This window comes from Mustelus asterias, chromosome 12 (assembly GCF_964213995.1).
Source record: "Mustelus asterias chromosome 12, sMusAst1.hap1.1, whole genome shotgun sequence".
NCBI lineage: Eukaryota > Metazoa > Chordata > Chondrichthyes > Carcharhiniformes > Triakidae > Mustelus > Mustelus asterias.
In genome coordinates this window covers 3,797,237-3,824,888 of record NC_135812.1, presented here as the reverse complement: position 1 = coordinate 3,824,888, position 27,652 = coordinate 3,797,237, and the positions used below count along the sequence as shown (strand labels likewise).

The window sequence follows — 27,652 nt, the reverse complement described above, 5'->3', positions numbered from 1 at the left end:
TCTCTCATTCTTAACTCCAATGAGTACAGACCCAACCTACTCAACCTCTCCTCATTAAAATCCCTCCATACCTGGGATCAACCTAGTGAACCTTCTCTGGACTGCCTTGTCGATGAATTTCTTATCTCCGTCCTGACCAATCCCTCATTCTGAGATTATGACCCTCAGTCTGTGGCTCGCCCAGCGGGAGAAACAGCCACTCAGTAGCCACATTGTCAAGTGCTGTCAGAATCTTGCATGTTTCAGTGTGATCACTTCTCATTCTAAACTCCACAGAAAATAAGCCCATTCCAATCCATCTTTCCTCACAGGAAAAGTTTCTCATCCGAGGAATCAATCTGGTGAACCTTTGTTGAGCTGTCTCTCGGGCCAGTATATCATTCCTTGGATAACCAGAGTAAAACTGTACACAGTACTTGTGTGGTCTCTGACATGACCTCCTTACTCCTATGTTCCAACCATCTTGCTATGAAGGCTAACACATTTCATATATAGAATCATATATAGAATCCTACAGTATAGAAGGAGGCCACTCGGCCCATCGAGTCTGCACCAACCACAATCCCACCCAGACCTTATCCCCATTACCCCTTGCACTTATCCTAGCTAGTCCCCCTGACACGAAGGGGCAATTTAGCCAATCCACCTAACCCGCACATTTTTGGACTGTGGGAGGAAACCCATGCAGACACGGGGAGAACGTGCAGATTCCACACAGATAGTGACCTAAGCCGGGAATCGAACCTGGGTCCCTGGCCCTGTGAGGCAGCAGTGCTAACCATGCCGTGTCACCGTGCCGTCCCCGTATTGTATGCCTCCTAATTGCTTGCTGTCCCTGCATGATAAGTAACACAGCTTGCAATAAATAATGTTATACTTACTTCCAGGATAAATAAAACAATGGCCCATGAAAAAATTAAAATTTGTCCACCGAGTTGCCATGATGTGGTTGTTGTAGTATTTGTCTGAAATGGAGACAAAAAATATAAGTGTGTTTACGATTATAAATATGCTGCAAATCTGCAGGGTCTGGGTTGAGTGGATAGGAAGGGCCTAATACTTTAGCTGAGGTGCCAATGACTAGGGGGTATAGTTTAAAAATGATTAATAGAAAGATTAAGTTGACCCTAACGTTAAGGGATTAGCAGGGTAAATATGTGTGGTTACAGGAATAGAGCCTGGGTGGGATTGTGGTCGGTGCAGACTCGATGGGCTGAATGGCCTCCTTCCGCACTGTAGGGATTCTATGATTGAAGGGGAGATGAGGAATGATTCTGTTCATCCAGAAGGTTGTTGGGCCTCGCTGCCTGACAGGGTAGTAGAGGCAGAAGCCCTTGGCTCATTTTAACAGTGTGTCAGGATATACGCCTCGGGTGCTGTAATTTGCAGGGTTACAGAGCAAATGCTAGAATGTGGGATTAGGCTGGGGTGGCTCGTTCTTTGGCCAGTGCAGGCACGATGGGCAGAGTGGCCTTTCTCTAGGCGTAAACTTTCTACAGTCCTATTCCGTGGTGACCATAAGTTGGCGTAAGTGTTTGTTTCAGATAGGTGAGCTGTTACTTTAGAGTTGGATGGGTTCCCGACAGGGTGGGTCATCTCCGTACGGTCGTCCCCTCAGCTCATCTGCAGCATAGGCAGACTCCAGAGGAACCTCGTTGCTAAGAGGGAGCATGACTGCAAAATCCCTAAAGTGCTGCAACACCATTCAAGTGGGAGGTTTGCAACCTTGCATTCTGCAAAAGAGATTGCGATCCCACTCCATAACAAGTGCACAAAGTCTAAGCCAGTGGTTCCCAAACGTTTTTCACTGGGCCGCACTTTCGGAATAAAAATTTGCTCGCGTCACACCGAATGTTTTATTGAATAGGAAATACATCCAAAAACAAAAAAAAAACAACTCCTAGCAGTGCTTGATTCATAACATAGAACACGACTACTTTATAATATGATCATGGGACATCCAGAAAGTATAAAACAATGCTTGTTTAAACCATGTTTAAATGTTTCTTTGATTGTCCTTGAATCTTCCCGCCACACTTGCCATCCTCTCTCGCCGCACCAGTGTGGCGCGCCGCACCCTTTGGGAACCACTGGTCTAAGCTGACACTCCCAGTGTCAGTGCATTACTGTAGGAGTGCTGCACTGTTGGATGTGTTGTCTTTTAGGTGCAACGTTAAGCAGAGGCCCCACCTGCACTCTTAGGTGGATACTAAACATCCCATGGCCATTATATCAAAACTAATCCCTGGTGTTCTGGCCAATATTTATTCCTTAACAATCATCATTAAAAACGTTACCTGGACATGATCACATACTGTTTGTGGGAGTTTGTTGTGTGTGTGAATTGGCTGCCACATTTCCGAAATCGCAACAGAGACTACAGTACTTCAAAAAGTACTTCATTGGCTGTAACGCAAGTGCTTTGGGCTCCTTCATTTGGCATTTTGTGAGGTTGTGAACAGTGCTTTAGAAATGCAAGTCTTTAGAGGAGCTCCTTACCTTTCCATATGGCATGTCATAATAAATGGTGGTAAAAATGACTATATATGACACATACAGCAAGCAGCTGACTGTGAACATGTAGGCTGCAAATTTCTTCCACTTTTGCTCAAGCAGTGTGTTTAAGGGTTCCACAGAGAGCAACAGGTGTCTGTTCTAAAGGGGGGGGAAGAAGGAGAGAAATAATTAGATTGATTTTTGACGCTGCGCTGTGAGATGTTAAATTATTAAACCGGAACTTTTCTTGCTCTGTGACAATGCGAACTGTGGTGAGGGCAACAGAGATTCCAGGAACGTGGTGACCAGGAGTCAACTCCTTCACCAATGTGATTGAAGAAAGAAAGAGGGGAATGGTGGAGAAAGAGATGGTGTCAAATCAAGTACAGAATGAATAATAGAGGGGGAAAGCTTGGATTAAGAAAGAGAAGCGATAAAAGAAAAGTTTAAAATAAAGTTTTAAATAAAAACTGCAATCAGGAATGTGATTCCACAGTTTATACTGGTCCCTCTGAGCTGGAGAGGCTGGGTGGTGGTGTTAGCATATCTTCACATCCACACTGTTTTTTACCTTTTGGGGAATAGTGGGGGAAGGATTCCTGAGCTGAATCTCAGTCTCCTTCCATGGTCAACAAGTCCTGGCGTTGGACTTGAACCCGGAGTTTCTGGTCCAGTGGTGGGGGGGGGGGGGGGGGGGGCACTACTCACTGAGCCACAAGGCCTCCCAGTAAAGCAGTACAAATTGGCAGGTAGTGAAGGAAACATAGAAACATAGGAGCAGGAGGCTATTTGGCCCTTCAAACAGGCTCTGCTATTCATCACGATCATGGCTGATCGTCAACTCAGTAGCCTGATCCTGCTTTCTCCCCATAACCTTTGATCCCGTTCGCCTCTAGTGCTGTATCCAGTCCCCTCTTGAATACATTCAAGGTTTTGTCATCAACTACTTCCTGTGGTAATGAATTCCACAGGCTCACCACTCTTTGGGTGAAGAAATGTCTCCTCATCTCCTTCCTAAATGGTCTACCCCATATCCTCAGACTGTGACCCCTGGTTCTGGACTCCCCCCACCATCGGGAACGTCCTCCCTGCATCTATCCTGTCTAGTTCTGTTACAATTTTATACATCTCTATGAGATCCCCCCTCATTCGTCTGAACTCCAGTGAAAACAATCCTAACCTAGTCAATCTCTCCTCATACGTCAGTCCTGTCATCCCTGGAATTAGCCTGGTAATCCTTCGCTGCACTCCCTCAAGAAACCAGCATGTGGCTGTGTGCCGAAACCCAGGATTGAATCGGGGACCTTCAGGCCCTCCCAACCTGAGGGCAAATGGTCTATTCTTGTTCAAACCACCTCTGGCTGCAGTGGGATATTGCGGGGATAAAAATTTCGCCATTAAAAACAAGAATTCAAGCTGTTAGTGACTATCCCTAACTTCCTTCAGTGAGTTTAAGAAATAATTAGCGTGCAACTTCACAAAACTAACTGGAGGTTGAGAGTGAGATGCCATTTTCGCAAGGCTATCATGAATATCAGCAACTTGAGGCAATTCACAAGCTGTCACTTCCTCACCAGGATGAAGACATTAATCATAGTCGGCATGATTAAACTTGCTGAGTCTTTAGCAAAGCCCGGACCATTAAATGTCACAATTATATGGAATTTACAACAGAGCAAGAAACAGGCCTTTCGGCCTAACTGGTTTGTGCTAGTGTTCATGCTCCATATAGAATCACAAAATCCCTACAGTGCAGAAGAAGACCATTTGGCCCATTGAGACTGCACCGACTCAGCATCTTACCCAGGTCCACACCACCCCCCCCCATATTAGTATGGGGTATTATTTCCCCTCAAAGTGGATCTGAGTTTGAAATTGGAGATGGGAAGGTGGAAATGAGGAAGGCAAAGGATTCCTATTCTGGAGACCCAGGAGAGAGTATGTTTGATTAGAAGGCAGTTTTGTTGATGTATCTCAAGGCGCTGGGTGCAAGAATGGCCCAAGATCAGTCGAGGAAATGGAAGTTTGGCAGAATCATAGAACGCTATGTTACAGTGGGAGGCCACTCGGCCCATTGTGCTGGCTCTTTGACAGAGCAACAGACAGTCGCATTTCCAAAATGGAGAAAGGTTCCCAACTGGAACTTCAGTAGACAGTTAATGAGACCAAATGTGAAAGATGGTGAGGTGCCAGGTTGATCTGGGCAGTGGACTTACTCCAGTGGCCTCTGGCTGGCTACCTCTTTGTGCAAGGTTGTAATGAAGTGAGGGGAGATTGCCTATCAGATAATCGGATTCTGCCCAGCACTGTGACAAGTGATATTTAAAATAAGAACTCTACTGGTGCAAAAAATGATAAACTGGTCGATGGAAATGTTAAATTCAAACATGCTCGCCTGGATTGTGGTGTTAAACGCGACGACTTTCAGAACCGAATTCTTTGCTAAGGTGTCCACTTCCGTGATGTCATAAAGTGAAGAAGAAACTGGCCCATAGGCCCAATCTGTAATTTTTCTGGAAAGTTCCATGAGCTGCTTGTCGTGCATTTCTCTGTTGAGGATATTTCTGAATATCTGCAAGGGGATAGAAAGTGCCAACTCCAATCAGGTAAAGAACAAAGAACAGGCCCTTCGGCCCTCCAAGCCTGCACCGACCATGCTGCCTGAACTAAAACCCCCGACCCTTCCGGGGACCATATCCCTTCCCATCCTATTCATGTATTTGTCAAAATGCAAGAATGTGTTTACATCACGTGGTAAGCAACAGCCCTACTGTCAGTTTAGTTTGATTTATTATTGTCACATGTATTAGTATACAGTGAAAAGTATTGTTTCTTGCGCGCTATACAAACAAAACACACCGTACGTAGAGAAGGAAAGGAGAGGGTGCAGAATGTAGTGTTACAGTCATAGCTAGGGTGTAGAGAAAGATCAACTTAATGCAAGGTAAGTCCATTCAAAAGTCTGATGGCAGCAGGGAAGAAGCTGTTCTTGAGGGTTGGTACGTGACCTCAGACTTTTGTATCTTTTTCCCGATGGAAGAAGGTGGAAGAGAGAATGTCCGGGATACGTGTGGTCCTTAATTATGCTGGCTACTTTCCTGAGGCAGCGGAAAGTGTAGACAGAGTCAATGGATGGGAGGCTGGTTTGCGTGATGGACTGGGCTTCATTCATGACCCTTTGGAGTTTCTTGCGGTCTTGGGCAGAGCAGGAGCCATACCAAGCTGTGATACAACCAGAAAGAATGCTTTCTATGGTGCATCTGTAAAAGTTGGTGAGAGTCATAGCTGACATGCTAAATTTCCTTGGCATTTGGTGAGTGGTTGTGGTTTTTCAACACTAAGCACATATTTAGACTGGTACTCGATCTAGTACAGTCCTGAGGGGGCACTGAGAGTTCATGTTGCTGCTTATGATGGTTTCCATTGTGTAGTGTTTGCCCACACAACAGTCACTCTCAAAGAACAAAGAACAAAGAAAATTACAGCATAGGAACAGGCCCTTTGGCACTCCAAGCCTGCACCGGCCATGCTGCCCGACTGAACTAAAACCCCCTATGCTTCCGGGGACCATATCCCTCTATTCCCATCTCATTCATGTACTTGTCAAGACGCCCCTTAAAAGTCACTACTGTATCCGCTTCCACTACCTCCCCCGGCAACGAGTTCCAGACACCCACCACTCTCTGTGTAAAAAATCTGCCTCGTACATCTCTTTTAAAACTTGCCCCTCGCACCTTAAACCTATGCCCCCTAGTAATTGACTCTTCCACCCTGGGAAAAAGCTTCTGACTATCCACTCTGTCCATGCCTCTCATAATCTTGTAGACTTCTATCAGGTCTCCCCTCAACCTCTGTCGCTCCAGTGAGAACAAACCAAGTTTCTCCAACCTCTCCTCATAGCTAATGCCCTCCATACCAGGCAACATCCTGGTAAATCTTTTCTGTACCCTCTCCAAAGCCTCCACATCCTTCTGGCAGTGTGGCGACCAGAATTGAACACTATATTCCAAGTGCGGCCTAACTAAGGTTCTATAAAGCGTCAACATGACTTGCCAATTTTTAAACTCAATACCCCGGCCGATGAAGGCAGGCATGCCGTATGCCTTCTTGACTACCTTCTCCACCTGCATTGCCACTTTCAGTGACCTGTCTCCTGTACACCCAGATCCCTTTGCCTATCAATACTCCTAAGGGTTCTGCCATTTTCTGTATATTTCCTATCTGTATTAGACCTTCCAAAATGCATTACCTCACATTTGTCCGGATTAAACTCCATCTGCCATCTCTCCGCCCAAGTCTCCAACTGATCTATATCCTGCTGTATCCTCTGATGGTCCTCATCGCTATCCGCAAATCCACCAACCTTTGTGTCATCCGCAAACTTACTAATCAATCCAGTTACATTTTCCTCCAAATCATTTATATATGTATTACAAACAGCAAAGGTCCCAGCACTGATCCCTGAGGAACACCACTTGTCACAGCCCTCCATTCAGAAACGCATCCTTCCACTGCTACCCTCTGTCTTATTTGACTGAGCCAGTTTTGTATCCACCTTGCCAGCTCACCTCTGATCCCATGCGACTTCACCTTCTGCACCAGTCTGCCATGAGGGACCTTGTCAAAGGCCTTACTGAAGTCCATGTAGACAACATCCACTGCCCTACCCTCATCAATCATCTTCATCACTTCCTCGAAAAACTCGATCAAGTTCGTGAGACACGACCTTCCTTTCACAAAACCATGTTGCCTCTCTCTAATACGTCCACTTATTTCCAAGTGGGAATAAATCCTGTCTCGAAGAATCCTCTCCAATAATTTCCCTACCACTGATGTTAAGGCTCACCAGCCTGTAATTACCTGGATTATTCTTGCTACCCTTCTTAAACAAAGGAACAACATTGGCTATTCTCCAATCCTCTGGGACCTCCCCTGTAGTCATGATGTGGAGATGCCGGCGTTGGACTGGGGTAAACACAGTAAGAAGTCTCACAACACCAAGTTAAAGTCCAACAGGTTTATTTGGTAGCAAATGGTATTTCGTAGCAAATGGTATTTGCTACCAAATAAACCTGTTGGACTTTAACCTGGTGTTGTTAAAACTCTTACTGCACCTCCCCTGTAGCCAGTGAGGATACAAAGATTTCTCTCAAGGCCCCATCAATTTCCTCCCTTGCCTCTCTCAGTATTCTGGGGTATATCCCATCAGGCCCTGGAGACTTGTCTACCTTGATGTTTCCCAAGAACCCCAATACCTCCTCCTTTTTGATCACAACATGACTCAAACTACCTACACATCCTTTCCCAGACTCATCATCCACCAAGTCCTTCTCTTTGGTGAATACTGACGCAAAGTGCTCATTTAATACCTCACCCACTTCCTCTGGCTCCACACATAGATTCCCTCCCTTGTCCTTGAGTGGGCCAACCCTCTCCATGGCTACCCTCTTGCTCTTTATATATGTGTAAAAAGCCTTGGGATTTTCCTTAATCCTGCTGGCCAATGCTTTTTCATGACCCCTTTTAGCTCTTCTTACTCCTTGCTTAAGTTTCTTTCTACTTTCCTTGTATTCCACACTTGCTTCATGTGTTCCCAGCCTCCTAGCTTTGACTAGGTTAGTTTATAACGGTAAAACATGACCACTGCTTGCTGATCTATATTGGCTTCCGATCTCTCCACGCTGCTGCCTCACTCTCTCTCTAACCTCCTGAGATCACTGCTCCTTCAATTCTAACCTCTTGCAGAATCTGAGCATTTGTTGTCCATCTCCAGTCACCCTGCAAAGGAGGTAGTTGACCTTCCTCCTGGAGCCTTTCGGAGGGCATTTGAGACTATAGACATGTGGTGTGAGGTTGTAATCAGTCACAGGCCGAGTCTGGAAGGATTCCTTCCCTGGTGGACATTCACCAGCCAGTTGGGTTTTCATCCAGGGTCAGCCGTGGCTCGGAGAGTAGTGCACTCTCCTCTGAATCAAGGTTTGTATGTTCAAGCCCCACTCCAGAGCAAATAATCCAAGCTGATGGCCCCTATTACAGTACTAAAGGGAGCATTGCGCTGTTGGAATTGTTGGTCTTTTGGATGAAACTTTAAAGTCTGTCTGCCCCCTCAGTTGGACATGAAAGATCCCAGGGGACTTTTTGGGAGAACAACAGAAGAGATGTTCTGGTCAATGTTTATCCCTCAATTAAAATGACTGGAAACAGAATCTTTGTTCACAGAACACCACCACCTGGAGGTTCCTCTCCAAGCCACTCACCATCTTGACTTGGAAATATATCCCCATTCCTTCACTGCCTAATAGCACTGTGGATGTACCTACACCACATGGACTGCAGCGGTTCAAGAAGGCAGCTCACCACCGCCACCTTTTTGAGGGCAATTAGGAATGGGCAATAAATGCCGGTCTAGCCAGCGACACCCCCACCCTGTGAATGAATTTTAAAATTGCTGCATGTGGGAGCTTGCTGTGCACAAATTGGTTGCAATGTACCGACACTCACAACAGTGACGACAATTCAAATGTACTCAATTAAAGTTTATTTATTAGTGTCACAAGTAGGCTGACATTAACACTGCAATGAAGTTACTGTGAAAATCCCCTAGTTGCCACACTCTGGCACCTGTTCGGGTACACTGAGGGAGAATCCGGCACCTAACCAGCACATCTTTCGGACTGTGGGAGGAAATCGGAGCACCTTGGAAACCCACGCAGATGCAGGGAGAATGTGCAGACCCTGCACAGGCAGTCACTCAAGGTTGGAATTGAACCCACGTCCTTGGCGCTGTGAGAACATAAGAACTAGGAGCAGGAGTAGGCCATCTGGTCCCTCGAGCCTGCTCCGCCATTCAATAAGATCATGGCTGATCTTTTTGTGGACTCAGCTCCACTTACCCACCCGCTCACCATAACCCTTAATTGCTTTACTGTTCAAAAATGTATCTATTCTTGCCTTAAAAACATTCAATGAGGTAGCCTCAACTGCTTCACTGGGCAGGGAATTCCACAGATTCACAACCCTTTGTGTGTGAAGAAGTTCCTCCTCAACTCTGTCCTAAATCTGCTTCCCCTTATTTTGAGGTCATGCCCCCTAGTTCTAGTTTCACCTGCCAGTGGAAACAACCGCAGCAGTGTTAACCACCGTGCCACACTGTACCGGTATCAAATATTTTGAAACGACCTCAAGTTGTGAAAGGTGCTATGGAAATGCAAGTCCACACCAATCTGGCTCCATTGTCACTTTTAAAGTAAAAGTTTATTTATTAGTCACAAGTAAGGCTTACATTAACACTGAAATGAAGTTACTGTGAAATTCCCCTAGTTGCCACACTCCGGCGCCTGTTCGGGTCAATGCACCCCTAACCAACACGCCTTTCAGACTGTGGAAGAAAACCGGAGTACCCGGAGGAAACCCACGCAGACATTGACCCAAGCCAGGAATCAAACCCCGGTCCTTGGTGCTGTGAGGCAGCAGTGCTAACCACTGTGCCACTGTTTTAGTTTCCAGATTTTTATTTTAAAAACTGCATTCAGATTTTCATATGCCGACACTGAAATTTGAACACCTTCCATAGAATCGCCGGCATGGAGACAGGCCCTTCGGCCCAAACTAGTCCATGGCGTCCAAAATGCCCATCTAAGCTAATCCCATTTGCCTGCATTTGGCCCATATCCCTCTGAACCTTTCCTATCCATGAATCTGTCCAAATGCCCTTTAAATGTTGTCAATGTCCCAGCCTCAACCACTTCCTCCGGCAGCTCATTCCACACACGCACCACCCTCTGTGTAAAAAAAGGTGCTCCTCAGGTTCCCATTAATTCTTTCCCCTCTTAACTTTAAATCTCTGCCCTCTAGTTCTCGATTCCCCAATCCTGGGAAAAAGACTGAGTGCATTCACCCTATCCAATGCCTCTCATGATCTTATACACCTCTATAAGATCAGCCCTCAGTCTCCTACGCCCCAGAGAAAAAAATCCTAGCCTGTCCAATCTCTCCCTATAACTCAGTCCCTTGAATCCTGGCAACATATCCATATCCAAATTAAAGTTTATTAACATATTAATGTGATTCTGCAAAATGCTGCTTAGTGTAAGTGTGAAAACAGGGTTCCCACTGAAGTTGAAGTAACGACCAGTATTACCTTGCATTTTATATATTTATGTAGTACAGAGTACAGTCAGCAGAGGGCGGTCTCACACAATGTCATACTTCACATCAAGTTAGTGAGTGGAGTTCCTCCTCATTGACACCAAGAGCATCATTGAGTCCGAATGAGGGTACGTGCACACATGTAAACATGTGTGTGTTCACGTGTGAGACTCAGGCTTGATCTGGACTGGCTGTGAGGCCCCTTTCTCATGACAATCAAGGTGGGCCAGGAACCACAGAGCTGCTCCAAAAAGCAGCTGCCACCTTTCAGCAATGATGTGGAGATGCCGGCGTTGGATTTGGGCGGTCACAGTAAGAAGTCTCACAGCACCAGGTTAAAGTCCAACAGGTTCATTTGGAATCACGAGCTTTCGGAGCACTGCTCCTTCATCAGGTGAGTCACCTGAGACAAAAAGATACAAAAGTCTGAGGTCACGTTCCAACCGACTCAAGAACAGCTTCTTCCCTGCTGCTGTCAGACTTTTGAATGGACCTACTTCACATTAAGTTGATCTTTCTCTACACCCTAGCTATGACTGTAACACTACATTCTGCACTCTCTCCTTTCCTTCTCTATGAACAGTATGTTTTGTCTGTATAGCGCGCAAGAAACAATACTTTTCAATGTATACTGATACATGTGACAATAATAAATCAAATCAAATCAAATAAAATCCTGATGAAGGAGCTGCGCTCCGAAAGCTCATGATTCCAAATAAACCTGTTGGATTTTAATCTGGTGTTGTGAGACTTCTTACTATACCTCTCAGTAACAAAGTAGCCTATCGATAAATAGGTTCTTACCTCAAACTTGCCCAGTTTTGCCGCGAGCTGCAGTGGGGTTAGTTCTTTATCATTCTTTATTTCCTCCAGGTTCTTCTCTTTATTTTCGATCAGGATCCTGTTGTACATTTCCATTATGAACTGTGTGTTGTCCTCTGTGTCATCGGCTACAGTGACCAGTGCGTGTAGCACTGTGTTTCCCATGGAGTCCTGCTCCCCGACGTTGGTGGTCCGATTATCCAGGAGCAGTGTGACTATCTCTGGTTGATTGGTACAGGCAGCCAAGGACAGCGGGAGTTCACCTGTTACACATTCAGCAACAGCAAAAGTTATCACTGCCTTTGTCACCTCCCAGACTCGACTATACATGAACGCTCGTGTCCCATTTATCATTACCCGCACACCCTGTAAACCTCAGCTCAGCTAAGATCTCTGCTTCCTGCATCGGCACGGTGGCACAGTGGTTAGCACTGCTGCCTCACAGCGCCAGGGACCCGGGTTCGATTCCGGCCTCAGGTCACTGTCTGTGTGGAGTCTGCACGTTCTCCCCGTGTCTGCGTGGGTTTCCTCCGGGTGCTCCGGTTTCCTCCCACAGTCCAAAGATGTGCGGGTTAGGTGGATTGGCCATTCGAAATTGCCTCTTAGTGTCCCAGGATGCGTAGGTTAGAGGGATTAGCAGGGTAAATATGTAGGATTATGGGGATAGGGCCTGGGTGGGGTTGTGGTTGGTTCAGGCTCGATGGGCCGAATGGCCTCCTTCTGCACTGTAGGGATTCTATGATTCTAACCAGGGCCTGCTCACCCCCATGCTGACTGACATGCAGCTGGCTCCCAGTCTGATAACATCTCAAATTTAGAAATCTTCTCCTGTCCCTACCTCTAACCTCAGTGAGTCCTGCGCCTCCTCGGAGAATACTGAACTTCTCTCACTATCTTTCATTATTCAATCTAATTGTTTCTGCTCTGTGCTTCCACTCCATTTACCCACCTGGGGTTGGTATCCCTTAAACCCCTGACCCAATACCCTGATCCTACAAGAATCTACCAGTCTCTGTTTGAACTCAGTTGACCCCCCCCTCCACCCCCACTCCCGTCCTCCGCTTCGGAGGGGAGGTGGGGGGAGTTGCAAATATCCACTCCAGTTTGTGTGAAGTGTTTCCTGACATCACCCTGAATGGCCTGACTCGAATCTTGAGGATAATGCCCCCTCATTCTGAACCGCCCCCCCCCCCCCCCCCCCCCACTCCTCCAAAGATGGTGGTTTCCCTCTACCATATCCATTCCTTTTCGCATTTTAACACCTCAATTAAATCACCCCTCAATCGTCCAAACCCAAGGAAATACACACCTCATTTATGCAATTCTCCTTATAATTTAATCCCTTTTGCCCCAGTATCATTCTGGTGAACCTGTGTTGCACCCCCTCCAAGGTCAATATATCCTTGCTGAGGTCTAGTGACTGGGACTGAATGCTGTTATCCCACGTGGATCTGATCAAGGCTCAGTACATTACAAAGAGAACAAAGAACAGTACAGCACAGGGACAGGCCCTTCGGCCCACCAAGCCTGTGCTGACACATGACACCTTTCTAAACTAAAGAATCTTTGCCTCTACGCAGTCCGTATCCCTCTATTCGCTGCCTATTCATGTATCTGTCAAGATGCCTCTTAAACGTTGCTATTGTATCTGCTTCTACCACCCCCTCTGGCAGCACATTCCAGGCATTTACCCCCCTCTATGTAAATAAATCCTGTCTCTCACATCTCCTTTAAACCTCCTCCCTTTTACCTTCAACCTATGTCCCCCAGTAATTGACATTTCTGCCTTGGGGAAAAAGACTCCGACTGTACATTCTATCCCTGCCTCTCATAATTTTGTAAACTTCTATCAAGTCCCCTTAGCCTCCGTCCGACGTTCAAGTAAAAGCAAAGCAAGCATCACTTCTTCCCCATTATATTTCTCTCTAATGTCTCTACTTTCTCTGGAGACTAAGGAAATTTAGCATGTCCACTACATCTCTCACCAACTTCTACAGATGCGCCATTGAGGTGACACGGTGGCACAGTGTTTAACACTGCTACCTCACAGCGCCAGGGACCCGGGTTCCATTCCCGGCTTGGGTCACTGTCTGTGTGGAGTTTGCACGTTCTCCCCGTGTCTGCGTGGGTTTCCTCCGGGTGCTCCGGTTTCCTCCCACAGTCTGAAAAATGTGCGCGTTAGGTGCATTTACAGTAAGAGTTTTAACAACACCAGGTTAAAGTCCAACAGGTTTATTTGGTAGCAAATACCATCAGCTTTCGGAGAGCTAATGGCATTTGCTACCAAATAAACCTGTTGGACTTTAACCTGGTGTTGTTAAAACTCTTACTGTGTTTACCCCAGTCCAACGCCGGCATCTCCACATCATAGGTGCATTTACCCAAACAGGTGCCAGATTGTGTCGACTAGGGGAATTTCACAGTAAGTTCATTGTTAATGTAAGCCTTACTTGTGATGAATAAATTAACTTTAACTTCAATAAATAAATTTTAACTTTTAGAAAGCCATCTTTCTGGTTGTATCACAGCTTGGTATGGCTCCTGCTCTGCCCAAGACCACAAGAAACTACAAAAGGTCGTGAATGAAGCCCAGTCCATCACGCAAACCAGCCTCCCATCCATTGACTCTGTCTACACTTCCCGCTGCCTGGGAAAAGCAGCCAGCATAATTAAGGACCCCACGCACCCCGGACATTCTCTCTTCCACCTTCTTCCGTCGGGAAAATGATACAAAAATCTAAGATCACGCATCAACCGACTCAAGAACAGCTTCTTCCCTGCTGCCATCAGACTTTTGAATGGACCTACCTCGCATTAAGTTGATCTTTCTCTACACCCTAGCTATGACTGTAACACTACATTCTGCACTCTCTCCTTTCCTTCTCTATGAATGGTATGCTTTGTATAGCGCACAAGAAACAATACTTTTCGCTGTATGCTAATACATGTGACAATAATAAATCAAATCAAATCAAATGTTCCAGGCCCTAATTGCTCGCCATGTTTCTTTAATCAGTGCAGTAATAGTTCTCTGATTTTTCTCTCCCTCACTCCTTTTGAATTTCAGATTCTCCAGTGCTAAGCCTCGATTCATTCATAAGAACTAGGAGCAGGAGTAGGCCATCCGGCCCCTCGAGCCTGCTCTGCCATTCAATAAGATCATGGCTGATCTTTTTGTGGACTCAGCTCCACTTACCTGCCCGCTCACCATAACCCTTAATTCCTTTACTGTTCAAAAATTTATCTAAACCTTGCCTTAAAAACATTCAATGAGGTAGCCTCAACTGCTTCACTGGGCAGGGAATTCCACAGATTCGCAACCCTTTGTGTGAAGAAGTTCCTCCTCAACTCAGTCCTAAATCTGCTTCCCCTTATTTTGAGGCTATGCCCCCTAGTTCTAGTTTCACCCACCAGTGGAAACAACTTCCCTGCTTCTATCTTATCTATTCCCTTCATAATCTTATATGTTTCTATAAGATTTCCCCTCATTCTTCTGAATTCCAATGAGTATAGCCCCAGTCTACTCAGTCTCTCCTCTCGGCACAATGGCCCAGTGGTTCGCACTACTGCCTTACAGCGCCAGGGACCCGGGTTCGATTCCAGGCTGTCTGTCCACACTGTCTGTGTGGAGTTTGCACATTCTCCCCGTGTCTGCGTGGGGCTGCTCCAGTTTCCTCCCACAATCCAAAGATGCGTGAGTTAGGGTGCATTGGCCATGCTAAATTGTCCCTTAGTGTCAGGGGGACTAGCTAGGGCAAATGCATGGGATTATGGAGATAGAGCTTGGGCAGGATTGTGGTCACTGCAGACTCGATGGGCCGAATGGCCTCCTTCTGCACTGTAGGATTCTATGATCGTAAGCCAACCCTCTCAACTCCGGAATCAGCCAAGTGAATCTCCTCTGCACCCCCTCCAGTGCCAGTATATCCTTCCTCAAGTAAGGAGACCAAAACTGTACATGTGTTGGACGATTCGCTGGTAAGGTCGGGATTTGTTAAACTCACCAAAATAAAAGCCATGGCGTTTTCTGTTTGATCGGAAAAACTTCCCATTGGCTTTTGCGTTGACATTAGCTCCTTTGTCCAGTAGGATGTGGACGATATCTGGACACCGTCTCTCAATGGCAATGTGCAGAGCTGTTTGACCTCCACAAAAACAAAAGCAAATAGCTCAAATCAAAGCATCTGTTTCTGCCCCCATGTCAAACTTCTGCAACAGTCCCAGCAGACTGGAGGCTGGCAAACGTAACCCCGCAGTTTAAGAACAAAGAACAAAGAACAAAGAACCGTACAGCACAGGAAACAGGCCCTTCGGCCCTCCAAAAGGGCCGAAGGGGGCATGGCCTTAAAACAAGGAGGGAGGGAGAAAACAGGGAATTACAGACCGGTTAGCCTAATATCAAGTTCACTTAGTTATTAGTCACAAGTAGGCTTACATTAACACTGCAATGAAGTTACTGTGAAAATCCCCCAGCAGCCACACTCCGGCGCCTGTTCGGGTACACTGAGGGAGACCCGAATCCACCTAACCAGCACAGTCTCTCGGACCGAAACACCCAGAGGAAACCCACGCAGACATGGGGAGAATGTGGAGACTCCGCACAGGCTGTGACCCAAGCCGGGAATTGAACCCGGGTCCCTGGCACTGTGAGGCAGAAGTGCTAACCACTGTGCCACCATGCCACCCAGCAGTAGGGATAAGTTCTAGAGTCTATTATAAAGGATGCATACCAGAATACTTTGAAAATATCAGTGGGATTAGACAAAGTCAGCAAGGATTTATGAAAGGGAAATCATGTTTGACAAGCCTATTGGATTTTTTTGAGGATGTGACTTGTAGAATAGATAAGGGTGAAACAGTGGATGTAGTTTATTTAGATTTTCAGAAAGCTTTCGATAAAGTCCCACATAAAAGTTAAGTGTGCAAAAATTAAAGCACACAGAATTGAGGGAAAAGTGTTGGCATGGATTGAGAATTGGTTAGCAGACAGGAAACAAAATAGGAATTCATGGGTCTTTTTCAAAGTGACAGGTAGTGACTAGTGGGGTCCCACAAGGATCAGTGCTTGGGTCCCAGCTCTTCACAATATATATCAATGATTTGGATGAAGGAACTTGGTGGGAATGTGAGTGGTGGGGAGGATTTTCAGAGGCTTCTGGTGATTTAGACAAGTTGAGTGAGTGGACAAATATGTGGCAGATGTAGTATAATGTGGATAAACGTGAAGTTATCGCCTTCAGATGGAGGAACAGAATGGCACAGCATTATTTAAATGGTGCTAGATTGGGAAATATTGACATACAAAGGGACCTGGGTGTCCGAGTGCACAGGACACCAAAAGCAAGCATACAGGTACAGCAAGCAGTTAGGATGGCAAATGTTACGTTGGCCTTCATTGCAAGAGAACTTGAGTACAGGAGCAAAGATGTCTTACTGTAGCTGTACAGGGCCTTGGTGAGACCACATCTGGAGTATTGTGTGCAGTTTTGGTTTCTTTATCTGAGAAAGGATGTATTTGCCAAAGATGGAATGCAGAGAAGGTTCACCAGACTGGTTCCTGGAATGGCAGGATTGTCGAATGTCAATTGGGCCTGAATTTACTGAAATTTAGAAGAATGAGAGGGGATCCAATTGAAACGTATAAAATTCTGACAGAGCAAACTGGACGCAGGATGTTGTTTCCCCTGGCTGGATTAAAGCTCCAGTCTTTATGGAGGATTGGGTTTGAATCCCACCACTGCCACAGTGCCAGGGACATGGGTTCATTCCAGCCTTGGGTCACTGTCTGTGTGGAGTTTGCACATTCTCCCCGTGTCTGTGTGGGTTTCCTCCGGGTGCTCCAGTTTCTTCCCACAGTCCAAAGATGTGGGGGTTAGGTTGAATGGCCATGCTAAATTGACCCTCAGTGTCAGGGGATTGGCAGGGTAAATACATGGGGGTTATGGGGATAGGGTCTGGGTGGGATTGTGATCGGTGCAGACTCGATGGGCCAAATGGCCTCCTTCTGCACTGTAAGGATTCTATGATTCTAAGAGAAGGTGGGCTGGATTTTATTAGGATGGCAGGAGCATACCCTGGAGAGGTCAGCGATGGAATGTTCGCAGCTGCAGATCCCTGCCACTCTCGGAAATGACACTGGTGGGATTTGGGATGAGGAGGAAGGTGGGATTGGGGGTGGGGGTGGGGATGGGCTTTGGAGTGGTGACTGGGGTAATTGATGTTGTGTGGGTGATAGCGGGAGGTCAGAAATGGATCAACCCCATGGTACAACACACAAGCAGTAAGGTGGAGGCTTCAGTAGGGGGAAATAATTTGATTCAATTGCCTGCTTTCCATCTTAGAAATTTCTGTTCGGGCTGAAGTGCTCATTTGGGTCCGTGGAATGTTCTAGCAGCAGGCTCTGTGCAATCAGCAACTCCCTGTTAACCAACCTTTATAATCTTTATCGTAATATTCAGCATTGATCAGCTGTTTTAAACAGCCATCGCTCTCCGCAGCTGCAATCAATACCTCAATTATTTTCATTGTGTTGGCATTGAGATTCAGCAAGGCTTTCATCAGGCAGGTCTTCCCTGTTTTCTGATCTGTTTAAAAAAAAAGAATAGTTTTTGTAGAATTTGCTTACTTCTTACCTACCCCTCTCTGTCTGCCTCTTCTCCCACCCCCTCCCATCCATTGACTCTGTCTACACTTCCCGCTGCCTCGGCAAAGCAGCCAGCATAATTAAGGACCCCACGCACCCCGGACATTCTCTCTTCCACCTTCTTCCGGCGGGAAAAATGTACAAAAGTCTGAGGTCACGTACCAACCGACTCAAGAACAGTTTCTTCCCTGCTGCTGCATGGAAACTTTTCATGGAATCATAGAATCTCTACAATGCAGAAAGAGGCCATTCGGCCCATCGAGTCTGCACCGAAAACAATCCCCCCCAGGCCCTATCCTCGTAACCCCATATATTTACCCCGCTAATCCTTCTAACCTACACATCCTGGGACACTAAGGGGCAATTTAGCATGGCCAATCCACCTAACCCGCACATCTTTGGACTGTGGGAGGAAACTAGAGCACCCGGAGGAAACCCACGCAGACACAGGAAGAATGTGCAAACTCCACACAGACAGCGACCCAAGCCAGGAATCGAACCCAGGTCCCTGGAGCTGTGAGGCAGCAGTGCTAACCACTGTGCCGCCGTTGCGCCCCACTTTTGAATGGACCTACCTCGTATCAAGTTAATCTTTCTCTACACCCTAGCTATGACTGTAACACTACATTCTGCACTCTCTCCTTTCCTTCTCTATGAACGGTATGTTTTGTCTGTATAGCGCGCAAGAAACAATACTTTTCACTGTATGTTAATACATGTGACAATAATAAATCAAATCAAATCAAATCCTGTTGGGAGCCTCAGGCTTGTAACTGGAAATGTGGTTGATTTTCCCTCTCCTGCTCAGCCTATGATGTTAGAGGCTGTTGGCAGTGAGTATACCAGCCTTCCCAGCTGAACCGTGAGTTCAAATCCCAGCTGGGATAGTTTGAGAAATTTGAATTCAATTGGAAAAAGTTTGGACCATAAAAGCGTGAAAACAGCAAAAATGATCACAAAGTTTCTGCTTGTCATTGGAACACAACTCCCTGACCATGAGCCTTTTAAAAAAAAGTTTATTTATTAGTGTCACAAGTAGACTTGCATTAACACTGCAATGAAGTTACTGTGAAAATCCCCTCACTCCAGCACCTGTTCGGGTACACTGGGGGAGAATTTAGCATGTCCAATGCACCTAACCAGCACATCTTTCAGACTGTGGGAGGAAACCGGAGCACCCGGAGGAAACCCACGCAGACACGGGGAGAACGTGCAGACTCCACACAGTAACCCAAGCCGGGAATCGATCCCGGGTCCCTGGTGCTGTGAGGCAGCAGTGCTAACCACTGTGACACTGTGCCGCCCCTTTACCGGTGACACCTGCCATCCTTACCCTGACTGGGCTTATACGTGACTCCCGATCCACACTGACACATTGGCCTGCTCTTGCTCCTCGCTCTCACCATCTTGAGACTCTTAACTGTCCTCTGAAGGCACAAGTCAGAGTGTGATGGAATACTCTTCACTTGCCCGGACGGGTACAACTCCAACAAACCTCAAGAAGCTCGACACTATCCAGGAGGACAGAACAGCCCCGCTTGATCACCCCATTCAACACCTTAAACTTTCACTCCCTCCACCACCATAGAACCTTAGAAATGTTACAGCCCAGAAGGAGACGATTGGACCCATCTTGTTCAAGCCAGCTGGAGGACACTCCAATCTCACCTTCCTGCACTTGGCCCATAGGAGCAGATCCAGGAACTTTTAAAAAGAGTTTAGAGTCTCTGCCTCCACCACCAACTCGGGCAGCGAATTCCAGACACCTGCCTGGATGTAAAACATTCTTCCTCATGTCCCTTCTACACCCTCTGCCACTTATCTTGAATTTATGTCCCCTGGTTTTAGAATTCTCCACCAAGAGAGACAATTTTATCCTGTCCACTCTATCTCTTCCCCTCATCATTTTATACACCTCTATCAAGCCGCCCCTCAGCCTTCTTTGTCCCAAGGAAAATAACACCAACCCATCCACTCTCTCCTCATTGCTACACTTTTCCAGCCCTGGTAACATTCTTGTAAACCTCCTCTACACTCTCTCCAGGGTAATTACCTCCTTCCTGTCATGTGGTGACCAGAACTGCACACATTACTCCAGTTGTGACCTGGTGTTTTATACAATTCCAACATTATATCCTTACTTTTACATTCTATACCAATGAAGGAGAGCATTCCATATGCCTTCTTTACGACCTTGTCTACGTGAACTGCTGCATTTAGGGACCTGTGCACTTGTAAACCAAGATCTCTCACTTCATCAACCCCTCTTAGTATATTCCCATTTATTGTGTGTTCCCTGTAACTGTTTGACCTCCTTAAATGCATCACCTCACACTTCTCGATGTTAAAATTCACCTGCCACTTTACCACTCACTCCTCCAACCCATCAATATTGTTTTGGAGATTATAGCTATCATCTGCACTGTCTACTACTTGGCCAATCTTGGTATCGTCTGCAAATTTTTCAATCCTGCCCCCTACATTCACGTCCAAATCGTTAATACAGAACACAAACAGCAAGGGTTCCAACACCGAGCCCTGTGGAACACCATTCAAAACAACTTTCCATTCACAAGGCCATCCATCGACCCTTGCCCTCTCTTTCCTGTTACTAAGGCAACATTTGATCCACCAATACACAGTGGGCCAAGGTGATTAGCATTGGTGTATTTACAGGGAGGTTTGGGGCGGCACGGTGTCACAGTGGTTAGCACTGCTGCCTCACAGCGCCAGGGACCCGGGTTCAATTCCCAGCTTGGGCCACTGTCTGTGTGGAGTTTGCACGTTCTCCCCGTGTCTGCGTGGGTTTCCTTCATAGAACATTACAGCGCAGAACAGGCCCTTCGGCCCACGATGTTGCACCGACCAGTTAAAAAAAAAACTGTGACCCTCCAACCTAAACCAATTTCTTTTCGTCCATGAACCTATCTACGGATCTCTTAAACGCCCCCAAACTAGGCGCATTTACTACTGATGCTGGCAGGGCATTCCAATCCCTCACCACCCTCTGGGTAAAGAACCTACCCCTGACATTGGTTCTATAACTACCCCCCCTCAATTTAAAGCCATGCCCCCTCGTGCTGGATTTCTCCATCAGAGGAAAAAGGCTATCACTATCCACCCTATCTAAACCTCTAATCATCTTATATGTTTCAATAAGATCCCCTCTTAGCCGCCGCCTTTCCAGCGAAAACAATCCCAAATCCCTCAGCCTCTCCTCATAGGATCTCCCCTCCATACCAGGCAACATCCTGGTAAACCTCCTCTGCACCCTCTCCAAAGCCTCCACATCCTTCCTGTAATGTGGGGACCAGAACTGCACACAGTACTCCAAGTGCGGCCGCACCAGAGTTGTGTACAGTTGCAACATAACGCTACGACTCCTAAATTCAATCCCCCTACCAATAAACGCCAAGACACCATATGCCTTCTTAACAACCTTATCTACTTGATTCCCAACTTTCAGGGATCTATGCACACATACACCTAGATCCCTCTGCTCCTCCACACTATTCAAAGTCCTCCCGTTAGCCCTATACTCAACACATCTGTTATTCCTACCAAAGTGAATTACCTCACACTTCTCCGCATTAAACTCCATCCGCCACCTCTCGGCCCAACTTTGCAACCTGTCTAAGTCTTCCTGCAAACTACGACACCCTTCCTCACTGTCTACCACACCACCGACTTTGGTGTCATCAGCAAATTTGCTAATCCACCCAACTATACCCTCATCCAGATCATTAATAAATATTACAAACAGCAGTGGCCCCAAAACAGATCCCTGAGGTACACCACTTGTAACCGCACTCCATGATGAATATTTACTATCAACCACCACCCTCTGTTTCCTATCCGCTAGCCAATTCCTGATCCAATTTCCTAGATCACCCCCAATCCCATACATCTGCATTTTCTGCAGAAGCCTACCATGGTGAACCTTATCAAACGCCTTACTAAAATCCATATATACCACGTCCACTGCCTTGCCCCCATCCACCTCCTTGGTCACTTTCTCAAAAAACTCAATAAGGTTAGTAAGGCACGACCTACCTGCCACAAAACCATGCTGACTATCACCTATCAATTCATTACTCTCCAAATAACTATAAATCCTATCCCTTATAATTTTTTCCAACATCTTGCCGACAACAGAAGTGAGACTCACCGGTCTATAATTCCCGGGGAAGTCTCTGTTCCCCTTCTTAAACAATGGGACAACATTCGCTAACCTCCAATCTTCTGGTACTATACCAGAGGCCAACGACGACCTGAAGATCAGAGCCAGAGGCTCTGCAATCACTTCTCTTGCCTCCCAGAGAATCCTTGGATAAATCCCATCCGGACCAGGGGATTTATCTATTTTCAGACCCTCCAGAATATCCTGCACATCCTCCTTATCAACTGTAATACTGTCTATTCTACTCCCTTGCAACCCAGTGTCCTCCTCAGCTATATTCATGTCCCCTTGCGTGAACACCGAAGAGAAATATTGGTTCAATGCTTCACCAATCTCCTCCGGTTCCACACATAACTTCCCTCTGCCATCTATAACTTCGGGTGCTCCAGTTTCCTCCCACAGTCCAAATACGTGCGGGTTAGGTGGATTGGCCGTGTTAAATTGTCCATTAATGTCAGGGGGTGAATGCATGGGGTTACGGGAATAGGGCCCCGGGTGGGATTGTGATCGGTGCAGACTCGATGGGCCGAGTGGCCTCCTTCTGCATTGTAGGGTTCTATGGTAAGTTGGATAAACAAATAAGGAGCAAGGAATAGAAGGATATATTGATAGGCTGTGATGAAGTAGAGGTGGCAGAAGGTTTGTGTGGACTATAAATGGACCAGATGGGCTGAGTGGCCTGTTTTATTTAGAGGTCTGACCCAATACCTATGAACTCTGTCAGCTTCATTCTGGTAACCTGGGAGTGCTCCAGTATTCTCTCGAATCTTTCCATATTCCCATCAGCAATGGAGGAGAATAACTGCACCGTCAGTTCATGCCTCAGGCTGCCGGGATATAAGAAGAAACAAAGCTGTTGACATATTGTAATTATCTGCATCAAACCCTTGTTTGTAAATGAAGAAGGTTCCGGAGAGGCTGATTATCCTCTACCCTGCTCAAGATCCTTACTCATACACTCCCTACAGTGCAGACGAGGCCATTCGGTCCATCAACTCTGCACTGACTCTCTGACAGAGTATTTTACCCAGGCCCTATGCCCCATCTTATCCCTATAACCCCACACATTTCCAATGGAAGATCCATCTAACCTACACATCTTGGGACACTAAGGGGCAATTTAGCATGGTCAATCCATCTAACCCACACATCTTTCAGACTGTGGGAGGAAACCGGAGGAAACCCATGCCGACACGGGGAGAACGTGCAGACTCTGCACAGACAGTGACCCAAACCGGGAATCGAACCCGGGTCCCTGGCGCTGTGAGGCAGCAGTGCTAACCACTGTGCCACCGTGCCGCCCATCAGGGAGCAAGCTGACTTGGACACTGATTGGCCTGCAATGATGGTACTTGCATTTATTCAGAACCTCTCACAACCCAGCATGCTTTGCAGACACGGAAGAACTTTGGAATTGTGGTAACTGTTGTAATTTCTCAGATAGGAATGCAGGAACAGGAGTGGGCCATTCAGCCCCTCGAGCCCACTCCTCCGTTCAATAAGATCATGGCTGATTCAGGAAACACAGCGGCCAGTTTATAGATGATCTGGCTTTTTCAGTGATAGTGAAGGAGTACAATTGGTTCAGAAAACATTTCCTCTGGATAGTGGCAATGGGATTGTTTACGTCCACCTGAGTGGAGGGCCGAAGGGCCTGTTTCCTGTGCTGTACTGTTCTTTGAGTGGAGAGGTGTTGTCCTTCCACATTCTATCCTTTGAGAATATGGGAAGACATTTTGGGATGTGGATTTAACAATCCAACAACACATCACCACATGAACCCTTCCTCAATGGCCACCTCCATCCTTGTAGTAGCTTATAGAGGATTTTCTGGGCTCCAACAGCCCATATGATGGGATTTAAAAATAATATTCATGATGGGACATGGGCATTACTGGCTGGGCCAGCATTTATTGCCCATCCCTAGTTGCCCTTCGAGGGCAGTTGAGAGTCAACCACACTGCTGTGGCTCTGGAGTCACATGTAGGCCAGACCAGGTAAGGACGGCAGATTTCCTTCCCTAAAGGACATTTGTGAACTAGATGGGTTTTTCCGACAATTGACAATGGTTTCATGGTCATCTTAATTCTTAATTCCAGATATTTTTTATTGAATTCAAATTCCACCATCTGCCGTGGTGTGATTCGAACCTGGGTCCCTCGAACATTAGCTGAATTTCTGCCTTAATAGTCTAGCGATAATACCACGAGGTCATCACCTCCCCCGTGGAAAGGCGAGACACCCACTCGGTGAAGTATTCTGCTGATGGAGTGCTGAGTGAGAGCTGCACTCATCAGGACCGTATAGAGCACTGATCAATGTGAGACCTTCGGGATACAGTTATAGGCCGTGCCTGGAGTAGTGTGTGTACAGTTTTGGTCTCCTTACCTAAGAAAGAATATACTTGCCCTGGAGGGAGCGCAACAAAGGTTCACTAGACCTTGGGATGAGGAGATTGTATGAGGTGGAGCAATTGGGGAGACTAGGTCCATATTCCCTGGAAGTTAGAAGAACAAAAGACAATCTCATTGAAACCTGCAAGATTCCAAAGGAGCTTGACAGGCTAAACACAAGAGGTTGTTTCCCTGGGCTGGGGAGTCTAGAACAGTGTCAGGATAAAGGGGCCAATCATTTAGAACAAAGATGAGGAGACATTTCTTCACTCAAAGGGTTGTGAATCTTTGGAATTCTTTACACCAGAGGCTTCGTGTTGGCTCAGTTGTTGAGTTCAGCCTGCTCATTGTTCCACAGGAGCAGGCTGAGGGTAAGGGAGTTTGTTTCTGCATTTGATTTATTTATTTTTCAGTTAAATTTGTGTTAAAAATCGGAGGGTTTTTTTCCAAAACCAGAAGCAGGCCCAGGAGAAGCCTGGGAAGGTTTTCAGAGGGTTTAAAAGCAGGCCGCACTTTTGAGCGGGCAGCGTCGGGAGCGGGCAGTGGAGTGAGTGGGAAGCAGAGTGTGAGCTGTAAGGGCTTTGGCTCACAGGGCATCGGGGGAAAGGGCGAAGCGGGGTAGGTTTTTTTTCCATTCCTATAAAGGAAAAGGGTAGCTATGAGTGATAGGCCAGTTTGTTGCTTTCGGTGTGGGATGTGGGAGTTCCTGGAAACACCTAGCCGCCCGGAGGTTCACATTTGCGCCAGGTGCGTGGAGTTGCAGCTCCTGAGGGACCGCGTCAGGGAACCGGAGCAGCGGCTTGGTGACCTTAGTCTAGTCAGGGAGAATGAGAGACAAATAGACATGAGTTATAGGCAAGTAGTTACACCGGGGCCTCAGGGGGAAGACACGTGGGTCACAGTTAGGAGGAGTAAAGGTCAGAAGGGTAACGTACCAGAGAGTATTCCAGTGGCTGTCTCTCATAATAGGAAGGGCTCGGCGACAGGTGTGAGAGGGGAGGGGAGTGAGCAATTAGTGGTGGGGTCACCTGTGGTTGTTCCCCTCCAAAACAAGTATATTGTTTTGGATAGTGTGAAGGAGGATGACTCTCCAGGGGTAAGCCACAGTGACCAGGTCACTGGCACAGAGTCAGGCTCTGTGGCCCGGAAAGGAAAGAGAGGGATTAGGAGAGCGATAGTGATGGGGAACACGTCGGTTAGAGGCACGGATAGGCGATTCTGTGGGTGCGAACAGGATTCCAGGATGGTAGTCTGCCTACCTGGTGCTGGGGTACTGGATGTCTCCGAGCGGATAGGAGGCATATTAAAAGGGGAGGATAAAGAAACAGATGTCATTGTACACATTGGTGCAAATGACGTAGATAGGAAGAGCAGGGGGATCCTACGAGAGCAATTCAGGGAGTTGGGAAATAGGCTAAAAAGTAGGGCCTCCAGGGTGGCAATATCTGGGCTGCTCCCAATGCCTAGGGCCAGTGAGGCTAGGAATAGGGAGATAGTACAATTGAACGCTTGGCTAAAGGACTGGTCCAGGAGTCTTCATATTCCTGGATCACTGGGAAGTTTTCAAGAGAGGAGGGCACCTGTACAAGAAGGATGGGTCACAACTAAATTGGAAGGACACGAATATCCTGGCTGGGAGTTTTGCTAGTGCAGTTCGGGTGGGTTTAAACTAATATGGCAGGGGGGTGGGGATCAAAAAATTATGTCTACAAGTGTAGAGGCTGGGGATGAGCTTGGGGCCAGGACAAGGCTGGCAAAGAAGAAGAGGATGGGGGAGGATGACCTCACTGGGCCTGGAGGCCTGGAGTGCATCTACTTCAATGCAAGGAGAGTAGCAGGTAAGACAGACGAACTTAGGGCCTTAATGCTTACGAGGAATTTGGATGTGGTTGCGGTGACAGAGGTTTGGTTGAAAGAGGGACAGGACTGGCAGCTGAACATTCCGGGGTACAAGTGTTTTAGGCGAGACAGAGGAGGGGCCAAAAGAGGTGGGGGAGTAGCAGTATTAGTTAGAGAGCATATTACAACGGTGCAGAGGGAGGACAATTCAGAGGGGTCGTGTAACGAGTCACTGTGGGTGGAGCTCAGAAACAGGAAGGGCGCAGTCACTATGTTGGGGGTGTACTACAGGCCCCCCAACAGCCCAAGGGAAGTGGAAGAACGGATATGTCAGGAGATAATGGATAGGTGCAGGAAAAATAGGGTTGTTGTAGTGGGAGACTTCAATTTCCCTGGTATAGACTGGAAATCGCGTAGGCTGGGAGTCTGAATGGGGAGGAATTTGTAAAATGCGTACAGGATGGTTCTTTGGAACAATATGTCGATAGCCCGACTAGAGAGGGGGCTATACTGGACCTAGTACTGGGGAATGAGCCCAGTCAGGTCTTCAAAGTTTCGGTAGGGGAACATGTGGCAAATAGCGACCACAATTCTGTTAGCTTTAGGATAGTGATGGAAAAGGATGAGTGGTGTCCCAAGGGTAAGGTGTTGGATTGGGGGAAGGCTAACTTTAGTGGGATTAGGCAGAAATTGGCAGCTGTTGATTGGGAGAGGCTGTTTGAGGGTAAATCCACATCTGGCATGTGGGAGTCTTTTAAGGAACAGTTGTTAGGGCTGCAGGATAGGCATGTGCCTGTAAAAAAGAAGGATAGGAAGGGCAGGATTCGAGAACCATGGATACCCAAGGAAATTGAGGGATTGGTCAAAAAGAAAAGAGAGGCGTGTGTTAGGTCCAGGCAGCTAAAAACGCCTCTCTTTTCCTGTGCTGTATTGTTCTTTGTTTGTTCAAGCCAGCAATTTATAGATTTTGGGGTACTGGGGAAACTCAGGAATATGGAGTTAGTACGGGAAGATGGAGTTAAGGTAGAAGATCAGCTGGGACCTTGGTGAATTGTGTAGCAGGCACTGGGGAATGGATAGCATGATCCAGCTTCTGTACCTCAGTTCTAAGGGGAAATTCTAACCACTGGT

The 27,652-nt window shown here is 46.9% G+C and overlaps 1 protein-coding gene across 1 annotated transcript in view; it reads right to left on the bottom strand.

Moving 5' to 3' along the window:
* LOC144501189 (transient receptor potential cation channel subfamily V member 3-like) overlaps positions 1–27,652 on the bottom strand; it is a 41,259-nt gene that overhangs the window by 13,461 nt on the left and 146 nt on the right. The window contains exons 2-8 of the mRNA XM_078224618.1: positions 22,998–23,116; positions 17,898–18,050; positions 15,471–15,611; positions 11,449–11,729; positions 4,892–5,068; positions 2,500–2,655; positions 882–965 (exon numbers count right to left, since the gene is read on the bottom strand). Of these exons, the coding sequence (XP_078080744.1) occupies positions 882–965; positions 2,500–2,655; positions 4,892–5,068; positions 11,449–11,729; positions 15,471–15,611; positions 17,898–18,050; positions 22,998–23,116 (1,111 nt within the window). The remainder of the gene's footprint in view (positions 1–881; positions 966–2,499; positions 2,656–4,891; positions 5,069–11,448; positions 11,730–15,470; positions 15,612–17,897; positions 18,051–22,997; positions 23,117–27,652) is intronic.